Source organism: Chaetodon trifascialis, chromosome 6, assembly GCF_039877785.1.
Source record: "Chaetodon trifascialis isolate fChaTrf1 chromosome 6, fChaTrf1.hap1, whole genome shotgun sequence".
Classification (NCBI taxonomy): Eukaryota; Metazoa; Chordata; class Actinopteri; order Chaetodontiformes; family Chaetodontidae; genus Chaetodon; species Chaetodon trifascialis.
In genome coordinates this window covers 24,784,911-24,806,893 of record NC_092061.1, presented here as the reverse complement: position 1 = coordinate 24,806,893, position 21,983 = coordinate 24,784,911, and the positions used below count along the sequence as shown (strand labels likewise).

Below are 21,983 nucleotides of genomic sequence, written 5' to 3'. Positions count from 1 at the left end.
TTGTGTCTCCCACATTCCTCAGACGTCAGCCATAGAGTTCCACCAGCAGACAGGTGTGGCATCTTCAAGCTGAGGGAATGTTTTCACAGACAAGTCTGTTTTCCTGACATGCTATGACAACCACATTTCACACACTGAAAGAGGTGGAGCAAATTAATTGATGCATTTTGATAAATAATCATTATAAATACATTCTCTTGAATTTCCAACTGAACATTGAGGGAAAACTTATTAAAACATTTTCAACAAGCAAAGCAACAACTATTTAAAATACAAAATATATTACAGTAAGTATTAATTCATTTAGATCTTATCATTATGGCTACAGTTATGAAAGATGTGATGGCAGCTTCACAAAAAGTCAAAATGTATGTAACAGCTCTGTTTTCAGAGTGAAGGGCTTCCTGTCTTGTCTTCCTTCAGACTCTCCTCTTCATCGCTGTAACATGCCAGAACAGGCATTGTGGTGGCACAACCATCACTGTCCTGCTCTGAGGACAAGGCCCTGAACAAGAGGGAACAGATCTACGGGGAAAAGAACACATGGTCATGTCATGGTGTTATTAAAACAAGAGTTTGGTGCTTCAGAAACGAGTTGCTCTTATATTTAGACTTTTTTTTTCATCATTTTTTGTGAAGAAAATGGGTCATGGGTTTAAAATTAAATTCTCAGTCCAATAAAAGAAACTGAGTGCTGTGCTAAGTTTCTAAAAACTGGTCTGACAAGATGATATTCACCTTGAGGGAGCAAAAAAATTAAAAGACTAGACTGTACTCAGACTAAACATTCAACACGGAGGAACACAATCAGGTGGCAGCCAGAAAAGCTGTAAAACAGGAAACAAGTCTGATCTGAGTGATTCCAATAAAATAGATCAATTATGCTGAAACAGAACATACAAATCTCTCCATCTCCCACATCCACTGTGTCACCTTGCTTGTCTTCTTCAGTCACACTTCTTAGGGTGAGGCATTATGGCATTCTGGGCATACCTCCAGGAGAGGTCAAAATAAGCACCTGAGGCACTCCACAATGCCACCCAACCTGTCAACACTGTAAAGCCTTCAAGCTGCAGGAAACAAGCAGAGGCCACACGGCCTTCCCAGCAAACATTAAAGATCAACAGGAAGATCTTGTTACCGTGGAGGAAGCAGGAGTCATAGTGGCACTGGCACAGGCCTCACTGAGGCGGTTACAGTCGTCAGTCTCAGGCAGCCGCAGCATTGAAGCAGGGCTGTTGATTATAGGGCTGCCCTGGCTGGATGCTATGAGCTCCATCGCCTCAGGAACACCCTGAGGCTCCCTGCTGTCTGCCTCACATGAACCCACAGGTAGAACAGCAGCATCTGCACACCTGGAATCACACACAACACACTCATCTGTGTGGTAAGCTGGCAGTGATTTTTGTCTTTACCCAGAGATAATGATTAGTTCCTGAGGTGTCAAAAATAGCTGTGACACTGTGTGCAGTGTAATTGTGGTGTGCAGTGCCATGTTGGATAGCAGCAAGCTAAAAATCTGACAGTATGTCTCAGTGAAATCTGACTCCTGAGCATGTGGATTACCACTCAGTCCTCAGTGCTATTATCAAGTAAAAATAAAAAAGAGGGGACGTACACAAACACCAAAGAGCAAATTTCACTCAACACTATGGCTGGAAAAAGGACAAAACACTTTTTAGGCAACTCTGATAGGAAACATGTTGTTCCTGGGGAACACTTCCATATATTGTCTATATACAGACCTTGCGTCTCTGTTGCCTTCAATAATAAAACTGTGAATAAAACAGACAATATTAATAAATCAATATTAATAGTACTCAGAAATCAAAGAGAATAACTATGATAATAACCCTGACATTTTTGTCAATTTAAAGAGTTTGAGTGTTGTGTAACATTCACATTCTGTAGGAAATATCATGATCTTGTTTATTCATCGTTACGAAGACATTCATTAACAGGGCGTGCAGCTCTATATCAGCTGATACTGAAAGTGGCCATTAGTGGTGTGGTGCAAGCAAACAGCAAAACAACTCTGCATGTAACCACACTACATGTCATCAACCTCAGAGAAGTAACCAGACCAGAAGTATAAAGAGGAACACTGCACGAAGACGTAAAGAGAGCTTTTGGTTTTGAAAAGTCTCCAGACAACCTGAGGCTCTTTAGTTCTACTTCAAAAGGCCCCTGAGGCAGCAGGCAAGCGAGTTTTCTTGTGAGCATGCCACAAATACCAAAAATATTATGCATATGTTCAGAAACAGCCTGACTGTTTCGTGTCAAAGCAGAAAATACAGATTAAGAAGGGCAGATTGTAGTTGAATTCCTGGCAGTGGGGACAGAAACTTCCTGCTCATCAGATCAGCCGTGTCTCTGCAGACTCCCTGCAGTGCACACGAGCTAACCAAGTTACAAATGGACCAGATGTTCAATGGCACTGCTGGGACTGCTGGAACAAGATCCGCCCAGAGACCAACAGAGAGAGAGAGGGAGAGAGTCAGGCGAACAGGACAGAGACATGGGCAGAACAGCCAAGCAGGCCAGCATAGCGGAGATGAGGGGATTACAGACTGTCACACTGACAGGCTTCTAACGTAACCCCACACGTCCTGAGCTCGCCCTATTTATCTCTGTTACAGACACAAGGCTGGCTGTGGTAACACTATGCCCTCTAAGGAAGCTAAAAACAGCCAATGAGGGCAAACTGCTTTGACTGAGAGCCAGGAGAGAAGCTCAGGTAGAACCCCGTGGGAAGATTCAATTATACTCTCGGATACACTGTCAAAGTGGATCTGAGAAACTGGACCTACGAAGGCTTCGGCTGTGACAAGGACGCTGCCGGGTCAAAATAACAAGAGAATTACTCTTACCCTTATCTGTGCAGCTGTGCTGAGGGTACTACAGATCTTAATTACTGCACACAGGATTAGAGGCAGTGTGGCTGGAGCCAGCACAGTGATTGTTACCTGGGTGTGGCAGGGGCCAGGGCCTCTGCAGGCTGAGAGGGACCCCTGCTTTCAGAGTCAGTGAGTGTGGCCAGCACCACAGCAGCCTCCAGGACCATGTCGTCCACAGAGAAGCGCACGGGCCTGCAAACAACATAAACAACACACTGACCATTATCTGACAGTAACAGAAATACAATTACATTATCTCTTCATTTGAAGAAACCAACACAAAAACTTGCCACAACTGGTACTTGGTAAAATGGCTGGTAATGCCATCAGACGCACCAGCCACAGACAAAATAGTTGACTGAATTTTGAGGTTGTCTAGTGTCAGTGCCTGTGGTACAGCACCATTCTCACTAACGTTGGTCCTTGTAATTTGAGATGCGAATGCTGTTCAAGTTAATCATGATGGCAAAGAGACTTACTTTCCTGCAGCATCGAAGTGGACCGACACTGGAAGGCTATGTGATTCTGCAAAGGACAGTAAACCCTGGAAAAACAGAAGAGCAGCAGTTCACTGGCAAAAACTGAGCTATGCTTATGTGCATCCATGTCATGACTATGACTCTGTGAGAGCTGATCATTTTGAGAGCATCGTCACAGCATGTTTAGAACGGCTTCTTTCAGGCCAAAGAGAAATATCAATGCTTGAGTAAATTGAGGTTGACTAAAACTTAAATCCTGGCTTCTAATCCATCCAAACCCGATTTTCCAAAACTGACAGGAACAAGAAGACTAGGCTGGCTAATGAGGAGCCTCACAGCGGGGCGTCCAACACACATTCCAAGACATTAGGGACAAGAGTTGTGGGTGTTAATGCAAGTCAAGTCTCATTAACTAGACTAACACAACACAACACTGTTCATCCAAATTACAAATAGCCAACCAAGTGCTTTTGCTTTGTTTCGTTTTTTTTTTTAAACAAATTCTATTCTGGAAATTGCATTTTAGTTTTCTAAGATACAATGTTTTGTTTTTGTTACTCAAAACATTAATAGTTTATGATGGACTTAAGATGAGTCAGCCCTTAAATACAAACACATGTGTAGCCTATAATTTCTGCAACTCGTAACTTCAATTACTTTTTCCACTGAGTGGCAGAGTATGCGTCACTTAGGTCACACTATCTTTGCTATAAAGACGGGTCACAGCAATGAGAGGAAAGTTCACATGGAAGAGATGCACAGAGCCGGGTGCAGATGCATTACGACACTCGAGTATCCAGATTACAGGACCAGAAATACAACCTCTTAAACATGAAATGCTCCTGGTGAGCCAGTCTCACACACAGACACACACACACACACACACACACACACACACACACACACCCTCTGCATACACACACAAAGAAACACACACATAATATTCTCATGTGACAGCATAAAGGGAGCCTCCAAAAATAACCATGTTACCCTCAACTCCTTGAGACAGAAGGTTATGTCCGAGTCCACTCCGACCTGAAAGTAGTCAAACTCGTCTGGGTGTAAGGACATCTCAGTGTGCATCGTCCTCATGTGATCTGTGACTTTAGCACATACAGGTCAACTTGTGTCTGCACAACATTTTTAGTGTTTAATGTGGTTGAGGAATTAAATATGCTGTGTTATCAAATTCAATCTCAAAGCTGGTGCTACAGTGACTTTTAAACAGTTTATGATATTGGTCACAAGAGTATTGCCGTGGGCCTGGGCTAGATAAAAGTACAGTGTTAGCTCACCGTTTCCCTCCTCACAGTAATTTCTCAGACTGACTCTCAGAGGAGTCATGGACAGAGTGATTTCCTCCTGGGACACTGGGAAATGCATCACCATATCAGTAAGAAGCCTGCAGAGGTAGAGCAAACCCACGTACAATCAACCTAAGCATTACGCACAGAGCCTTATGTCAGTGCTGTGCCACTGACGGATGATGGCTTCCCTAAGTCTATATGTTACTAATGTTTATGTTCTTGTCAAACCTGCTCATTAAAATGAATTGCACTGAAGATGTGTGCATGTGCTTCAGGGTATTCATCTGACTGTTGGCCAGAGTCAGCTGAGAGAAGAAAATATTGTAAATGCCTATTCTTTCTCCATTGAATAGACTGGGCTGCCAAATCCGACTGAAGCAAGCATATACTCAGTTCACGTCACAGTAAATCCACTTGTCAGGAAAAGAAGAAGATAGAGAATATTCAAAGCTTTAAAATATTTAAGGTTTTGTTTGTAGGGTCCTGTGCAGTCATTGAAATGTACCCTGACATTTTGTGTGTAATAGAAAGTTGAGCTTCTAACTTGGTAACAGAATAGTGAGCTGCTAACCTGGCAGGAGCCTTCAGCACATTGGGACAGAGGTGCGAGGCAAACACTGCCTGCAGAGCCTCACTTTCCTGGTAACGCAGGTTGTGGGTTTTAGTGATTCCTATCACAAAAGCAGACAGGATATTTGGAGCACAGTGCCACCAAGCGTTAACAATATGCAATGCAGTGTGTGCAGCATGATGCTGACAGGCCTTTGAACACAGTAAAAGAAAACTGGCCAAATAAAAAGGTTCAGAGTTTTTAGAAGATCATTTACAAATAATTATGAAAAAAAAAAATTTCTTTAAAATCAAACAGGACAGGTCTCTAAAAATCCCGTACGTTTCCTTTGCCTGCAGCTTGTTTATAATACAACATGGAATGCTTCTTACCATGCCTGCAGAAAAACTGGATCATCACTTGGTCACTGGATGTGCCGACTGATATCTGACATCGTTCCACATTACGCTCAATAGACGTCAAACACCGGAAAAGAGGTAGAACAGACTATAAAAACAGATATGACGTGTTTCAGGCAAGATTGTCATCAGAGTCTTAAAAGGACAACATGATCATGTTGTGTAAGCCTGAGCTCAGCTCTGGTTTTATCACTCCACTACTGCTGAGTGTTTGCCCTGTGCAGTGGGCTGTGACATCACTTTGAGCCGTGTACAAAGAGAATATACCTTCATGACAAGTTTGCATTTGATTGTTTCACTGCCCCGCTTGGACACTGATCCCAGGCTGTAGCGATGGAAGAACAGCGGTGAGAAGAGGAAGCAGGCATACGCAGAATGAGCAGAATTCACTGCCCTCAGTGCCAGCTGTAAGACAGAGAGAGACTCAGTCAAGATGTTGCAAGGAAGGAAAAAAGAGGGGCCCCAATGCCTGGAGAGGGCCCATATAGAGGCCTGGTGTATAATGAAATCTATTTAATTAAAAAAATAAAGAGAGAGGGTGGAAGTCTGTTTCCCTTCCAGTTTTAGCTGACACTGCTCACCCCTTGGGCCATGGGATCCAACCACAGTTCATCTCCAATCCGTGACAGCGCATGAATAGCCTTTCCAAACACTGAAACACAACAAGGAGCCAGAAGAGTTCAAGGTTTGTATCACACTAATGGCCTCACTATAGCTAAGCCAGCCTTTTCTCTCAACGTGAAGCGGGTCAACTGTGGACGGGCCGTGCTTCTAACACTGAAAACACCACAACTATAGTGGCTAACTTAGCTAATTAGTTGGAAGCCAAGTTAAGCTAGCATCGTCTTTTATCCATAATTAATGTCTTACAAGCTGCTACAACTTCTATGAAGGTTCATATTTTATTCGTCTTGTTAATCACTACCTTTTACACAATTCCCTTCAAGAAGACAGTTCATATTTTCTGCTGACAGATGTGGTTCACCTCAGGAGCTCCCACAGCATCAAAATGAATCCCACCGTAACACCACGAGCTCACAGCGGGACGTGTGCAAACAGCGCGTGCAGGCGATGCACGAGGAATTATCCTGATAAATGCGAATTAGCTTAGTTGAACAAAAAAACAAATGCAGTCACGCTGGCATTAGAGAGGTAAATGTAAGATTTGATAATTGTATTCACTAGAAGAAAATGGCCCCAAAATATTTCAAGTTATCTTAAGGTCTTTATTTATCGTTTGATTTAACAAGTGCACAGTGCACATTAATCCACCAGAGTAACATTCATAGTCACGCAAAAAAGAATATGATTAATATTAAAACCGGCATTGAAAAAGTTAATGAATATACAGATATCAATTATAATTAAAAAACACATTAGCATATATTAGTAACATTCAAGACACAATCACGTTACATACCGTATCTGTGTGTGTGTGTGTGTGTGTGTGTGTATTCTCACTGCTAGAGCTCAGGGACAACAGAATCTCCAACATAATATTTATAAATGTATGTTGCCAATTGTATATGCACAAATACTACAGCTATAGACATTCAACAAACAGAACAACATGCAATTATGATGTGTACTATAACTGCAGTAGTAGTAGTAGTAGCAGTAGTAGTAGAAGTAGTAGAAGCAGTAGTGCTTGTAATATGAAAAGGTCTGTGTAAAACTGACTGTACAGAATCTTTGGTCATATTTGAAAATGTGTGTGATACAGCAGGTGCTGATACAAAGATCAACATAAACACTCGCTGTAAGGTCCTTAAAACCTCCAATTGTAAAACCATTTGCCATCATATCATCATCTGTGGACTATTTTTGGAAGTATGACATCAGAATTAGCAGTACTGCTGCTGGTGCTCTTCCTCTGCCCTCGTGGCTTTCCCTTGGCCACATCCTTCCCTGCATCCTTTGTGAACCTGCTGTTCTCTCTGTGCTGATAATCCCCATACCTTCTTCTGCAGGTGGGATTCTCACCTGGGAGATACAAAACACAGCATAAGATGGAACATAGTGGTGGAAGTTCATGATTGAGGAACTTGGATACGCACCTGATTGAACACAGGCGTGCAGCACGTTGAGGTAGTGCTGCTTCATCTGCTGCCTCATGTGCTCTGTACTGTAAATGTTTGCTATGCTGCAAAGGTAGCGTCTCTGTCCAGCTGAAAGGGCCGGATGCTGAGACACAAACAAGACCTGATGTGATTATCATACAAGGTGGGATGACAGTAACCTTCATACATATACTATCTCATTCTTTCACCTGTAAGAAGGGTGCAGACATCATGGATTTGGGAATGTGGATCATCTTCATGTGCTGGCCGCCTGCAGACACATTGATGTGTGTTCCTCTGTACTTGTCCATTATTTGCAGACTAGGTAGACATTCAAAGCCTGCCAAATGCAAAATGTAACAACAGTGCCTTATTTTTTGACAATTGCAACATCTACATCTATCTATACATCTATTTTAAAATTGTGTTTCTTGCCTGTGCATCCATCTGACTTTATATGTGTTTATGATATGAATTCACTTCAGAAAAGTCCACTTCATAAAAGTTACTACACATTTACTTAAGTACTCTACTTAATTACAATTTTGAGATACTTTACTTTTGCTTTATGAGTTTTAACTACTTTATACTTCTACTCCACAACATTTGAGAAGCTAATTTTGTTCTTTTGACTTCACATTTATTTGACAGAAAAAGTTACGAGTAACCTTTCAGAATATTTTACATAGAAAAATAAAAGGCCTCTAAAATATTATATTATGTGCCCAACAGTAAATAAAGTAGTTAAAATTTGCTCCACCTTCACCTCCACCAGCTACAGTGAATGTGCTTACATGTTAACAGGTCTGTAATCATAATCCAGTAATATATGAATATCTGAAAGGGGCCAAAACAAAATACTTTCACATATAATTTGCTTACAGCACTTTTGCACTTTTACTTGTAGAATTTGGAATTCAGGGCTTTTACTTTTTTTCTTTATTTTTACACAAGATCTGAATGCTTTTTCCATCACTAGAATTTACAGAACTTATCAGCAGCCCGTTAGTGAGACCAAAACGTTTAGTTGCCAATTAGAAAGCAAGCATCCAGTTTTGTTTTAGATGTTTACATTCAGGTGATCAATTTTGTAATTCAGTAATGAAAACAGGTTTATTCATGTCTGTCAGTATTGAAAGGAATATCTGACTTACCATCTGTGCATCTGTTAGATTCTGCAGACCTAAAAATCAAGAATTCCAGTTTTGAGAAGATATGAATCCATCATCTACGTTCATCCATTAAAGGGGTTAATACTCACATTGTGGCCTTACCTCATCAGGATGTGACCACTTCCATTTTTCAACAGGTTTTCTTTTTTCAGCTGCTCAACAAATGTAACACGCTTTCTCATTGTTAGTTACAAACCAAATATTTCCTGTGGATATTGTCAGGGAGGTTGCTAACATCTTTATCAGCTCAGTATGTGATGCAGCCAGCAGAGACTATTAGTGTGAAATGAAGCCAGCCCTGAAATCTGACACCATTCCCAGGGTTCCAATTACAGAGCAGAGGTCTAATACACTTGAACCCAGAGTGTGTTCTCATCTAAAATGTAAAACACAAACAAAATTACAAGCCGCTCTGTTTACACACTTTATTGAGCATCATGTCCAATATACATTGCATTGACACAAAATGGAAAAAAAAAAAACTAAAACAAATAATGGCGTTAGGGTGGATTACCTGGACACACCATTTTCAGGGCGTATTGCTTAATGACATTTCAAACGCACCGAATCTGTGCAAATACAGTGAACACCGGTCAGAGGAGGTCATGGTAGGTTAGAAAATTCTGACTTCAAAAGGTAATGTCAACAGCAGTTATGTGATCATCAAGTCTACAGAAATCTACTACCTGTACACATCACATTCACCCAGAATGTACTAACAATGGTATCATATTTAAACACACCCAACTTCTTTAAACCTGATTGCATGCGCCAAAAGATGGTTAGCTTTTTTTTTCAATGTCAGTCACAGATCAGTAAAGTAGAACAGAATTAAAAACAGATGTCTTCATGGCTTACTCGTCAGCAACACCGTCAATGAAAGTGAGCAAAAGCCAATGGTTTCCAGACTCCACCCAAACACGACTGTGGATATTCCTTTCAAAATAAAACCTAGATGCAGTATTGTGTTCATTTCCCACCAGAACATGTATTTATACTTTACTAAGTGGTGAGTTAACTTCAAGTCTCTATCAAGAATTACAACCCAAATTCAGTGATAAAGGTGATAAATATTTCCTAAGTATGCACCAATCACAACTCAAGATGTTGAGCATTAATCAGCAAGCTTCCCAGAGTCCTCGGAGTCTAAACCCATGAGTGAAAGTGACTTACACATCATCATTTACCCACACTGATTGAAAGCCAAACGCGCCACAATAAACAAAGTATGATCGACTTGCCTAATTCTACTGTGGAGCCCCTAGAAATACCCATGTTAATCGACTAAGAACTCAAACACCCACAATCCTCTTCAAATTTGTCATCCTTTTAAATTGAGGTAAGCTCAGATACCAGTTAACCAGTACACATGCAGAATGATCACAGCTTAGGCTTTTTTCACAGACTGTATTTGGTTGTCCATGAGTTAGAATAACGGAGCGAAAACACTACGTGATAATTAATAGATCTCTTCAGTGACCAAGAGCGCCACGTGTGGAGGAACATTAGGTTCAGTTTGCCGATTGCTAATCAAAACTCTAATGAAGTTTGATCCTGAGAAGTTGGCACAAACCTTCTATTACCATTAGCTGTGCTTGTACAAGTCAATATGTTATAAAACAGTGACTCTCAAATCACTGAGTAAGCCATTCCATTTTCATCCACAGCTAGCAACAATACATAAGAGAGCTGTTTGAGGGGATCATGCAGGTTTGAGAGTCATGGTTTTATACCTCTTACACCAGCACAAGAAAACGCTAACAGGAGGCCTTTTCTCAGAAAAATAGACTGTATGAAAACTCTTTATAAGTGCCACTAAAACTCTGCAACCCGACCCTCTACACAACAAGCACACTGTGAGGAGGTGTAGCCAACAAAGGCAACGGTGATTCAATGACAGTGTTGAAAATAATCACATCTATTGACAGAGATTTGTTGGGCCGACATTAATCTGGTGGTAAGCATTCAGTAGGGAGGACAAGTGATGACCTAATGGTAACGGGTTTTTGTTTTGTTTTACACAATCTTGACCACTAAATTGCATAAGAAACCTGGTATAAAGTAGAAACTGTTCAGCAGCAGATAAAAAAGCAAGTTAATTTACAGTAGTGACATTATCTTACATCATTAATTTTTCAAAATAAATAACATTAAATATACAATTCCAGGTAGGAAACAGGTTAATTTCGCTGGTAGGGTTCTCAAATTGGCTCATCTTGCGGGAAATGACAACCGTTCACAGAAACGTGGTTGAAGCCAACCAATTCCTTTGACTGGCAAAACAAGGGGTGCAAAAGCCTTTTGCTGAAATTTTCCCTCTGAAGGCATTTCCTTTAACTGAAACAAACAACACGAAGAAATCAGAATTACTTTTACCTCGAGCAGCAAGGTTTCACATTTGACTATTTCTTGAAACAATCCAATTTACTTACCCTGGAATTTACAGCTGATTCCTAATCAAATGCCATCTCTTGACTTTTTCTTACGCAGCGAGCCACCTTCCTCTTGAATTCACCGTTTGGGTCCTCCCTCCACTCTTTCTGTGGAAGCAACATCACATTTCTTTCAATGACACAGCCTCAATTTACTCAACCCGCCAAGATAACATGAATGAAAAAGGATTTCCAGTGTCAGGGGAAGGGGATAAGCAGAGTAACTCACCGCAGCATCCACATTAGCTGGTGAGTCGCTGTTGGGATCTGCCAGCATGGAGATAACACTAATCATGATTGTCTCTACTGTGTGGATCGGAAGCCAGCGCTCCTCTGGCTTTTCGTAACCAAACTTATCTTCACCCGGCTCATGCAGAATTGAGATGCAAACGTCTCCATTCTTCGCAACTGTAGAGAACGGGAGCATGAGTTTAACTGCAGCCAGTATAATGTGATGGCACTACAATTAAAGTCACAGCCTGGATGACTTCATCTCTGTTTAATCACAAAAACATTCAAAATAATCCAATAAAAAAGCAAAAATGTATGTATTTGTCCAGAACAAGTGACAGCAGTGAAGATCTGAAGCGTGTAACATCACAGAGTCTACTAATGTGTTTACCATTTGGGTGCCAGATTTCAGTGATGAACTTCATCTTTGGAGGCCGTAGTGGATAATCATAGGGAAAGGTTAGGTATGCTTTGAAAAACCCTCCTTCACTGCAAGACAAAGAACACAACAAGGGCAAATGAGAAATTAAGAATTTAAACAGTAATTTTTAGATTTCTCAACCAAAGACATTCTTATCCAAATATTTTCTGACTTACAAAAGGGTATCTTGTGGACCAATGATCACAACTTCCCATTTATATATGTCATCATCATCTATCAGACCAGCTGAAAAGCCCTCCACAGGGTTCTTGTTGAGCTCTGGAAAGAGAGGCACACAGTTTTCTTTAGTACAAAGAACTGGAAATTAAATAATACTAAATTCACAGAAGCGATAGATAATCATTCGACAAGACTACTGGTGCAGTCTGACAAATTAGCATGTGCAAATTTCCATTACAGCAAGGGAAGCGAGGTGTGCACATCTGTGCAAGTAGTCTACAGGTGCTAGACAAATATAACAGATATTAGAAAGAGGTGGTCTGCACACTGTATAAGCTCCAAGAAAATGTATTTGCTTAAAATATTCCATTACAGCCAGATCAGGGTGTTTGTCTAGTAACATACAGTATTATACTACAGTACAGTAACCCAGGTTTCAGTGAATGTCAGACGAATGCTTTGGAACCAAAACTCGAACTAAAAACCTTTACATGGGAATTGAACATTTGTCCTGACAGATGCGTGTGATTTCTCATACGGTTAAGAGAGGTTAAATATAAAGTGTTAATGCAGAACTGGGATTTAGACTGGTTTTAAAATAGACCACAACAGCACAACACCAGCAAAAAGCCTGGCTGCTGCAGGAAGCAGGTGCCCAGTAAACACTGAGAGGATAATGAAAACGAGGTGCAGCCATAATGAATCTGTACTGACGGTGGTGACGTATGATGGAAGGTATAGGTAAATACAAGGTGAGCGGCATGTTTGTTTCCGTCCTTTAGTAAACAGCTGCTGATAGAAATTCTACAAGCAGCTGCAGGAAATGTTGAGTTTGCATTGACAACATATTAATGATATAAAGCAGGTTAACAGCTGCTGACCAGAATGAATAAGGATGAAGTATAGCATTTACCCCTTTAATTAACACCATTACTCTTAAACAGTAAAGCATGAATAGCACTGGTCTGAGCTCCTGAGCCCTTGTTTCAATTTTCTGGCCCAGATATGGGATTTTGGCTAGAATAATAGAATTTTTAATATAAGAAGGTGTGTGAAATGGGTGCCTCAGAATTTCCAGCCCTAACACAGACTAATTTGCTTCAAGCATTCCTCTAATATAACTTTTGTTTAATCAGAATAGGAAATATTCCGTTTTCTTCGTTTAAGAATATTTGAAAAGATCATTTTGTATGTTTGTCAGGAGAATAAGTCATAGTTTCACATTGCAGCATCGGTCAATAACTAAACAGCTTGGCAAATGTTCACTGAATCAAATCGTGGCCTCCAGAAATAATAATCACTGCTGAACTGAATCACCGACTGAACTGAATTGAATCAACTGCAGTGATTCACGTCCATCTCCACGCACAGAGGAACTCAAATGAGCGTACTGTACAACAGTACAACACGCTAAATCAGTCAGAGACCGGGATGATGGCTGCAGTGGTGGATGGGTGCTGCGACTTCAGCACCATGGGAAAACCTGAATCCTGTCCACCATCAGTGGTTTTATCAAGCTGCCTACATTATCACAGCAGGTCTAACTTAATCAAAGTAGGTCACTTTGGTTACAGTGTCCAGCTGGGAAATTACTGACATAATATCAGTGCCCCGATAAGACTAGACATTGTCTGGGATGTTGACCCTCATAACACTGTGATACACGTAGCTCAGATATCTTTTACCTCATCTTGAAGGCAGCATCACAGATTTGGGAGCAAGACGTTTCTGACCTCCTACAGTACCAACACTATAAACAGATCTTTATTACATGATTCAGACCAAATCTCTAATGTGTGACTTCAGCTGTATCTGCCATGATGGGCAGCAATCATAGTTTTAATAAGCTCGGCTTGATCATCAAGTGGTGTCAGAATGAACTGATGTGACAAATCATTCATCTTGCCGACAGGGGACATTGTCAGTCAGCTGCAGACCAAACTGTCCAGCAGCGGGTCCGTGTGTCTGGCGATTAGTAGAAAAGACACTGCCCAGCAAATAATAAAGCTAGAGCTGATTATTCTCCAAAACAGGCCAAAGGAGAACAATAAGAGTTTGTCAGTGGAGTGCTTTCACACGGAGATGCGGATCGTCGCTAAACGCCGCAAACCGACCAGCGTTACGATCCGAGCCAGATCTGACACACAAACCTTACGATAGATATTATCTTATAGAGCGAAATGGTGAGTTTGTAATTTCAATCAAGTTGCTACTGATATGGAGGCACATTGAGGGGCTTAGGGTGTATAAAGCTATCATTATGAAAGCTAAAGTCATCAGAGCAGAGGAGTCCCTGGATTGATTATTCCTTTGTTCCGTTGGCTAACGTTAACTAGTGTCGAACTTGCTAGCCCGCTAGCAAAGGCTGGTGTTGGGACTCAGTGCTGGTTCCGATCTAGCTTTCATGTTACGTGAGCCACGTATACTTCTGATATACATATATTAATTTCCACAATCACAGTATCTCAACCACATCCCGGAGCGCTGTGATAAAGGGAGCCGTTATAGTGCTTGGTTAGCTTTCTGGGCTTACTCCTATGGCGTAAACATAGCTTTGCGTAGCTAAAAAGAAGCTACCGTTAGCCGTTAGGTGAGCAGCTTTTATATCGTGTGTATTTGATTACAGTTTTGTATTCGTATTACCTGCCAGTTGTTTTCGAAGAAGTAATGCTGATTGTTCGGTCATGGTACGCTGGCGTAAACGAAAAACACTTTGTGTGACAAATGCTTTCCGAAAAAGAAGAGCTAAAGCTGAAATCGGAGTGCGATCGTGCGCTGCCTGCTGCTGCTCTCCTCTGTGTTTTGACACAAGCTTCAGCTGCTGCCTTTAGCTGTGCGCATGCGCGGCTGCGCTCGGACTCACTGTTTATTTGTGTTCAGAGCAGCGTTTCTTGGCAAATCAACAGGCAGTAAACAGGTAAGGTTCTTTTCAATCTTCCTGATTGATTGATTGATTGATTGATTGATTGATTGATTGATTGATTGATTGATTGATTGATTGATTGATTGATTGATTGATTCCCGACTGATATGTCATACACTGCAGTTAGACCATTAGAAGTCAGTTCACAGAGGAAGGTGTGATTCCAACTGGAACATCAAAGTACTGTATGTATCAAGTCTCAGCAAAGGGATCATCTGACATGAATGGAAAATCTGTCGGGAGCAGTTTGTCTTGCCCGAGCAGAGGAGGTGCTGGGAATCTAACGACCAACCCTGTGATCAGTAGACGACCCACTTTACCTCCTGAGCCAGTGGACTGGGTTGTATGGAGGCTCCCAGACCACTGGGTATGTTTTATTGTGGATAGTGTGACTTGGTCTGTAAAAATGTCTGGCCTTATTCATGCAGAGGTGAGAAGACCAGTTCTTCCCAAACCCTCTGACATTCTTGTCAAAGTGCAAAATAAATAAATAAAAGAAAATATATGCTATCAATTAAAGTATTTTATTTGAATATTGTTGAAACAATGATGATTTTATAATATGATAAAATAACACTGTAAGTGGTCATTTACTGTTGTGAATTTATTGCTCCAAATGTCAATGTTATCTATCTTCCAGTGGCTTTACACAGGAGTTTACGCATAATTTAGAATTCATCTACCTGCTATACATTTCTGTCATACTGATGTTATCATTAGTTCTTAATATTCTATGTATTATTATGTACTGGTTTTATTGATTCATTTTTCCAAAACTAATTACTAGCTATATTGATTCATTGTTTCACAATTTCTTTTTAACCATATTTGTCAGATTTGTTCAGAAGCTGGGCACCAAAGAATTTCACAATGTGTTATACTGTGTATGACTGTGTATGTGACAATACATTTGATTTGATTTGATTTAGAATATTCACATTTCAGATCAAATTGATCTGAAATATATATTGAATAATTTTCCTCGAGCAGGCACTGATGGAAGGACACGCCACCAGCGCGCAGCGGGATTCGAACCGGGACCTTCTAGCTGTGAGATGACACAGCGGGATTCGAACCAGGATTTTCCAGATGTGAGAGGACCGTGTTTCCACTGGTTCCACCGTGCAATCCAAAATATTCTGCCCCGTGTGAGGCTCGAACTCACGACCTTCAGATTATGAGACTGACGCGCTGCCTACTGCGCCAACGAGGCTCTGTGTACAATGGTGTGTGTGTGTGTGTGTGTGTGTGTGTGTGTGTGTGTGTGTGTGTGTGTGTGTGTGTGTGTGTGTGTGTGTGTGTGTGTGTGTGTGTGTGTGTGTGTGTGTGTGTGTGTGTGTGTGTGTGTGTGTGTGTGTGTGCATAATTTAAGAAAGATTTATGGGACATTATAACCAAACCCAATGCAAGTCTTTTTGTATATCTTTTTGATTATATTTATGTAATGTATTTTCATAAAGCAAATAGTGCGTAGTTTAACATAATTTACTGAATAGAAAATATTGCGACGCTAAATACACAGGATGCTTTCAAGAATATCGGACATACGTATGCCTGCACCCTAAATTTCGAGCTAAATGTTTTACTTAATTTTTACTCTATACATTTCACCTATTATTTATTACATGAAAATAAACTCGATAAAAACCTAAATTTGCTTGCCAAAGTCGTAGATTTCCTTAATATAGTATATGATATTTTCCATAAATTCTTTAGTTGAAAGCACGAGCTTGTGAAGAGTACCTAAACGCAGCGATATGCGGAAGGAAGGTTGCTCGGCGCCATATTTAATACATTAGAAGCTAGTTAGCATTAGCTGTTTACAAGCCCAAACTTTTAACTTGAGACGGAAACCTAAAGCAAGCCCTCAACTTCATCGAAAATGAATGTAATAGATCATGTACGGGATATGGCTGCTGCTGGCCTTCACTCTAATGTTCGGATATTGAGCAGTTTGTTATTGACGATGAGTAATAACAATCCGTAAGTATTATCAGAACGGGGTCCGTCTATTTCCCGAAGAATGCTGTCTTACAGTACTGTGTGGTTAGCCCGTGACAGCGATAGCCCAAAGCTAACTGGTCACCAACAAATAACACCAATAATTCTAATCGTAAAACATCTCGAGTTTCTAAATAAATATAAACAGACGATCACAAAATACACAGTCCGAGCAATTACATTGGAAAAAATATAATTTGTGTTATGGTGCGGGACACGGTGGATGTTCGATTCCAAGAAATAGTCATGTCGAGTCTCCTACAGTGACGGGTGCCTGCTATTGGCTGTTAGGGCGAAGTATTGTGAATTTAAATCCATCAGCGCTTATTGTAAAGCGGGACTTGCAACATACAATGTTGATTTTTTTTTTTTCAAATTTAATTTTGCTTTCCCGTCTTCACAATCTCGGTGTAGTGTGATGTAGTGGGATTGGTTCAAACACAGTGGCCTGGTGACAATCAAAGTAAGTGTACAGTGTTTCAGTGTTTTTGTTCTGATGCAGCTCAACATTAACTCTTCACAGTAGGAGACAGCGGAAGCAGGATGCCTCTACTTCTTATACAAACTCCTTGGATTACTTTGTCCTCTCCTGAGCTTTAGATCAATTGACACTGTCACTGTCCTTGTTTGTTGTTTTGGTTTCATGTGGGGGGAGTATTCTTCATGAGGTTGATTGGCTGTAAATGTTTTTATGAACTTGATTTTCTACAGTTTTTATTCAGTTTCTCTTCTCTGTGTTCTGTGTTATTCAATGAGACCATTAAGTGTTTGTGCTATTAGCATTTCAGCTAACACACTGCAGTAGAAAAACATATTTTTTATGTTGCGCCTACTCTGATTCTAATTATTTCATTATTTGTATCTTGTTTTGATTCCAGAGAGCTGTTCTCGCCGGCCCAGAAGTACCAGTTGTTGGTTTACCACGCCGATGCTATCTTTCATGATAAAGAATATCGTAATGCTGCCTGCAAATACAGTATGGCATTGCAGCAGAAGAAGGTGCTCAGCAAAACATCTAAAGTTCGTACTTCTACAGGCGGAGCGGCATCTAACATACAGGCACAGGTATTTTAGTAAGGACTATATGTTTGCCAGTTGAAGGCATAGCACGGGTGTGTGTCTCAGCAGATTTCCTACACACTGCAAGATGATACAACAGTTGCAGAAATACTTGTTTTCATTGGCTGTTCACCTTCTTGATGTGGGACACAGTTCTTTACTTGAATTTCCAGTAAACATATAAACCAGAGAATGACAGTGAATGTTGCCTTTCAGAGTTTGCCATCAGAAATTGAGGTAAAGTACAAGATCGCTGAATGCTACACCATTTTGAAACTGGATAAAGATGCCATTGCAGTGCTCGATGGGATTCCATCCAGACAGAGGACTCCAAAGGTAGGCTGCTACTCCCATAGTTACTGTAATCAGCTTTTTTTTTCATGCTTTATGTGCCTTTTTCTTGTACAGGCAGTGCAGGCAGGATAATAATGTGTGGCCACGTCTTTATTTCAAGCAGCTGTCTGTGTCAGCTTTGGCTGTAAAGACTGTCAGAAAGCAAAACAATGACTACTAGTTCTTTTTTTGCATGAATTCTGCACATTTTTGAGTTTGTTCCCTTTTTGTAACAGTTGTGATAAGAAGGATGTTTATTGTTGTTTCTCGCCTCAGATCAACATGATGCTAGCTAACCTGTACAGGAAAGCTGGCCAGGAGCGTTCTGCAGTGACGAGCTACAAAGAGGTCCTCAGACAGTGTCCCCTCGCCTTAGATGCAATCATTGGTATGCATGGTCACAGAGACACCTTCATCCAACAAACGTTTAGCCTGCCGAGACGCTTGTACCTTACCTTAAAGTTCTGCTTGGACTTTGTGAATCTCTTGCTCTAATGTATGGACCTAATTGAAAATGAACTTTGCTTTTTTTTTTTTCCTAGGTCTTCTCTCTTTATCAGTCAGAGGAGCTGAGGTGGCGTCCATGACTATGGATGTGATCCAGAGTATCCCCAACCTGGAATGGCTCTCTGTTTGGGTCAAAGCGTATGCCTTCATACACGCAGGGGACAATTATAGAGCCATCAACACTATTTGGTGAGCAGGGCAGCAATGCTTTGTACAAAGTGTTGGAATAGTACTGTTCCTGCTTATGGTGAAGGTCATGATTGTTTGATGTGTCTCCGTCATCTGTTGTCTCAGTTCTCTTGAGAAGAAGTCTCTGTTGCGGGACAATGTGGACCTCCTGGTGAGCCTGGCTGATGTGTACTTCAGGGCAGGTGACACCAAGAATGCCATTCTCAAATTTGAGCAAGCTCAGATGCTGGACCCTTACCTCATCAAAGGTGCAGGATGAAAGGAGTTTTTATTGATTCAGCTGTAACACATTGTTAAAATGTATTTTGCTGTTAAGCCCATTTTTTCTCTTCATGGCTTAATTGACAGTCATTGTGCTGTGAGGTGTGGAGGCTTGCACCAGCTGCACGCTGTCATAAACAAGACATGGAAACATGGCAGTTTTTGCTGTATTTGTGGAGTACCAGTTCTGTTGTTTGCACTTGTAGGAATGGATGTTTATGGATACCTGATGGCCCGCGAAGGACACTTGGAGGATGTTGAAGTCCTGGGAGGACGATTATTTAATATCTCAGACCAGCATGCAGAGCCCTGGGTTATCTCTGGGTGAGTCTCTGAGCAGGCGGCTTCAGTCGGCCTGTGCATGTGTCATGACAAGTAGACTGCACATAAGTCACTGTTTACATGAAATTCACTGTCCTGTGAAGTTTTTGTAATCTTCGAATTTGTTTCTGTTCAGTTGTCACAGCTTTTATAGCAAGCGTTACTCCAGAGCCCTCTACCTGGGAGCCAAGGCCATCCAGCTGAACAGCAACAGTGTGCAGGCTCTCCTCCTGAAGGGGGCAGCACTAAGAAACATGGGTCGTGTTCAAGAAGCCATCATCCATTTCAGAGAGGCCATGCGGTTGGCACCCTGCCGACTCGACTGCTATGAAGGCACGTGTGGCTTCTTTATTCTAGCGTAGTATGGTCTCTGTCTATTCATATGTTGCACATTTCTATTCTGCTTTTAAGCGTTAGTAACTGTCCCTTCACAGGTCTGATCGACTGTTACCTGGCATCCAATGGGATTCGAGAGGCGATGGGAATGGCCAACAACATCTATAAGACTCTGGGGGCCAATGCACAGACTCTGACCATCCTTGCCACAGTGTGCCTGGAAGACCCTGTGACTCAGGAGAAAGCCAAGACCCTTCTGGATCGAGCACTGGCCCAGAGACCCGACTACACCAAGGCTGTGGTCAAAAAGGCCGAACTGCTCAGTGCGTACCACCGTTAGATCGAGCCTCTGAAATGCTCACAGCATGTACATGTTTTTGCTCAGCAGCTAAAGCAGTGACATAGTTCCCAGAAATGCAAATCTACTCAGTTCCATAAAGAAAAAGAATATGGATGCACAGGTGGAAATGAAACTGTCTTGTTTTGTGAAGGCCGGGAACAGAAGTATGAAGAAGGGATCGCTCTCCTTCGTAACGCCCTGGCCAATCAGAGTGACTGTGTCCTGCACAGAATGCTGGGAGATTTTCTGGTGGCTGTCAATGATTACCAAGAAGCCATGGATCAGTACAGCATAGCGCTAAGGTAACCAGAGGTTTAGCGTTGCCTCTAATCCTGGAGAATATGTTGCTGTCAGAGGATTTTCTGATGGGGACACACAGCACAAGCTTAACTGTCTTTATTCTGTTTCCTCCCCTAAGCTTGGATCCCAATGACCAGAAGTCTTTAGAAGGTATGCAGAAGATGGAGAAGGAGGAGAGTCCCACAGATGCCACGGTGGAGCTAGACGGCGACGACATGGAAGGCAGTGGAGAGGACGGAGATCTGGAGGGTAGTGACAGTGAAGCAGCACAATGGGCTGATCAGGAACAGTGGTTTGGGATGCAGTGACCCCGGCCGCTGAAGGATACACGGGCAGGTCCACCTTCTAACACACTGCAGCCTGTCAGACAGGACAAGGTGGGCTCTGATGCTGTTTTCCCATCATTCTGTCAAGCAGATCAGCCACGTCACCGTGGAGCCGAGGCCTGTTTGCTTTCCAGTACAGCCTTACTAGTAGACACTCAAGCTTAGAGAAAAGCAAGACGTATTGTTCAACACCTCGATTGCTCCATGTTTGTTAAAAAAAAAAAAAAAGTCAACTAATGTCTCTTTGGCTCTTTCTTCAGCATTTCTTTGTTTCATCTTTCCTGGCAGTCTGGCTACCTGAATGAAAGCATCACTGTTCCAGGTAGTGCAGAGTCCAACTCAAAGTTAAATTTATATTCATTACAAAGTGAGTGTCGTGTATTAAAAAGGCCTGCTTCTGATCCTTCTTGAGATCAAGTTGCTCCCAGGTGAGACGCGTACTGGGAAATGTAGACTGAAGCAGCTGGTGTGATGGGGAAATGTTGTTCAGGCCAAAAACGGCGCGAGTTATCCTTGATGTGTGTCACAGAGGACTGCAAAGATGATGTATTTGTGTTGTTTGAACCTGACTGACTTGTCTACAGAGGAGGAGGCAAGGGCAGCGTCAAAGTATACAATAAAGGTGGTGAATTTGTGTCTCCAACAGGCAAACAGAGGGTCTGTGAAAAGGTGACTATGTATCATATTTCTGCTGCTTTTTTTAAAGGTATCATCTTGATTTTAACATGAGAATGTGTCATGAAATGTACATTATCACTTGTGTGTGTCGTCCGTGAGTCTGCCTTTCTGTATCAAGAAATAACCCTATGACTGGCTCATTCTTAAGTTGGGAAGTATTACTTAACCATTTCAAGACAAATGTTTATAGTATTTTGTACATATTTTGAAAGTGTATAATAAAAGGATGAAAAACTCATGACATGAATGTAGTAGTCCACT

At 41.5% G+C, this 21,983-nt stretch overlaps 3 protein-coding genes and 1 non-coding gene across 4 annotated transcripts; 1 reads left to right on the top strand and 3 right to left on the bottom strand.

Moving 5' to 3' along the window:
* Positions 1-387: 387 nt before the first annotated feature.
* On the bottom strand, positions 388-6,611 carry rad9b (RAD9 checkpoint clamp component B). The gene is made up of 11 exons (XM_070965193.1): positions 6,578-6,611; positions 6,234-6,304; positions 5,920-6,057; positions 5,626-5,740; positions 5,255-5,354; positions 4,672-4,778; positions 4,367-4,473; positions 3,377-3,441; positions 2,967-3,089; positions 1,142-1,355; positions 388-525 (listed from the first exon to the last, which is right to left on the bottom strand). Exons 1-11 carry the CDS (start codon positions 6,609-6,611, stop codon positions 388-390), a joined length of 1,212 nt encoding a protein of 403 aa, XP_070821294.1.
* Positions 6,612-9,295: 2,684 nt separating this feature from the next.
* LOC139332899 (ubiquitin-conjugating enzyme E2 G1-like) lies at positions 9,296-14,941 on the bottom strand. Its single transcript, XM_070965073.1, has 6 exons — positions 14,792-14,941; positions 12,145-12,247; positions 11,939-12,036; positions 11,546-11,724; positions 11,317-11,424; positions 9,296-11,221 (listed from the first exon to the last, which is right to left on the bottom strand). The coding sequence occupies exons 1-5, from the start codon at positions 14,832-14,834 to the stop codon at positions 11,338-11,340; spliced, it is 510 nt and encodes a 169-aa protein (XP_070821174.1). The 5' UTR covers positions 14,835-14,941; the 3' UTR covers positions 9,296-11,221; positions 11,317-11,337.
* A 1,270-nt stretch (positions 14,942-16,211) lies between these two features.
* trnam-cau (transfer RNA methionine (anticodon CAU)) lies at positions 16,212-16,284 on the bottom strand. The gene has a single exon. It is a non-coding gene; the product is annotated as a tRNA-Met (tRNA).
* A 567-nt stretch (positions 16,285-16,851) lies between these two features.
* On the top strand, positions 16,852-21,960 carry anapc7 (anaphase promoting complex subunit 7). Its single transcript, XM_070965396.1, has 11 exons — positions 16,852-17,054; positions 17,951-18,137; positions 18,348-18,467; positions 18,741-18,852; positions 19,007-19,160; positions 19,266-19,408; positions 19,628-19,745; positions 19,879-20,075; positions 20,177-20,401; positions 20,570-20,720; positions 20,837-21,960. Exons 1-11 carry the CDS (start codon positions 16,954-16,956, stop codon positions 21,024-21,026), a joined length of 1,698 nt encoding a protein of 565 aa, XP_070821497.1. The 5' UTR covers positions 16,852-16,953; the 3' UTR covers positions 21,027-21,960.
* Positions 21,961-21,983: the final 23 nt, after the last annotated feature.

Bases quoted from the DNA above. Each gene is read 5' to 3' on its own strand.
- rad9b (XM_070965193.1), bottom strand. From the start codon at position 6,611: ATGAACTGTCTTCTTGAAGGGAATTGTGTAAAAG. The intron at 3,090-3,376 runs GTAAGTCTCTTT...TGTTGTTTGCAG, and splicing joins CACTTCGATGCTGCAGGAAA to GCCCGTGCGCTTCTCTGTGG. The intron at 526-1,141 runs GTAACAAGATCT...TTTTCCCCGTAG, and splicing joins TGACTCCTGCTTCCTCCACG to ATCTGTTCCCTCTTGTTCAG.
- LOC139332899 (XM_070965073.1), bottom strand. From the start codon at position 14,834: ATGACCGAACAATCAGCATTACTTCTTCGAAAACAACTGGCAG. The intron at 11,725-11,938 runs GTAAACACATTA...CGTTCTCTACAG, and splicing joins TGAAATCTGGCACCCAAATG to TTGCGAAGAATGGAGACGTT. The intron at 11,425-11,545 runs GTGAGTTACTCT...TTGCTTCCACAG, and splicing joins CAGCTAATGTGGATGCTGCG to AAAGAGTGGAGGGAGGACCC.
- anapc7 (XM_070965396.1), top strand. From the start codon at position 16,954: ATGAATGTAATAGATCATGTACGGGATATGGCTGCTGCTGGCCTTCAC. The intron at 18,853-19,006 runs GTATGCATGGTC...TTTTTTTCCTAG, and splicing joins CGCCTTAGATGCAATCATTG to GTCTTCTCTCTTTATCAGTC. The intron at 20,402-20,569 runs GTGCGTACCACC...TGTTTTGTGAAG, and splicing joins CAAAAAGGCCGAACTGCTCA to GCCGGGAACAGAAGTATGAA.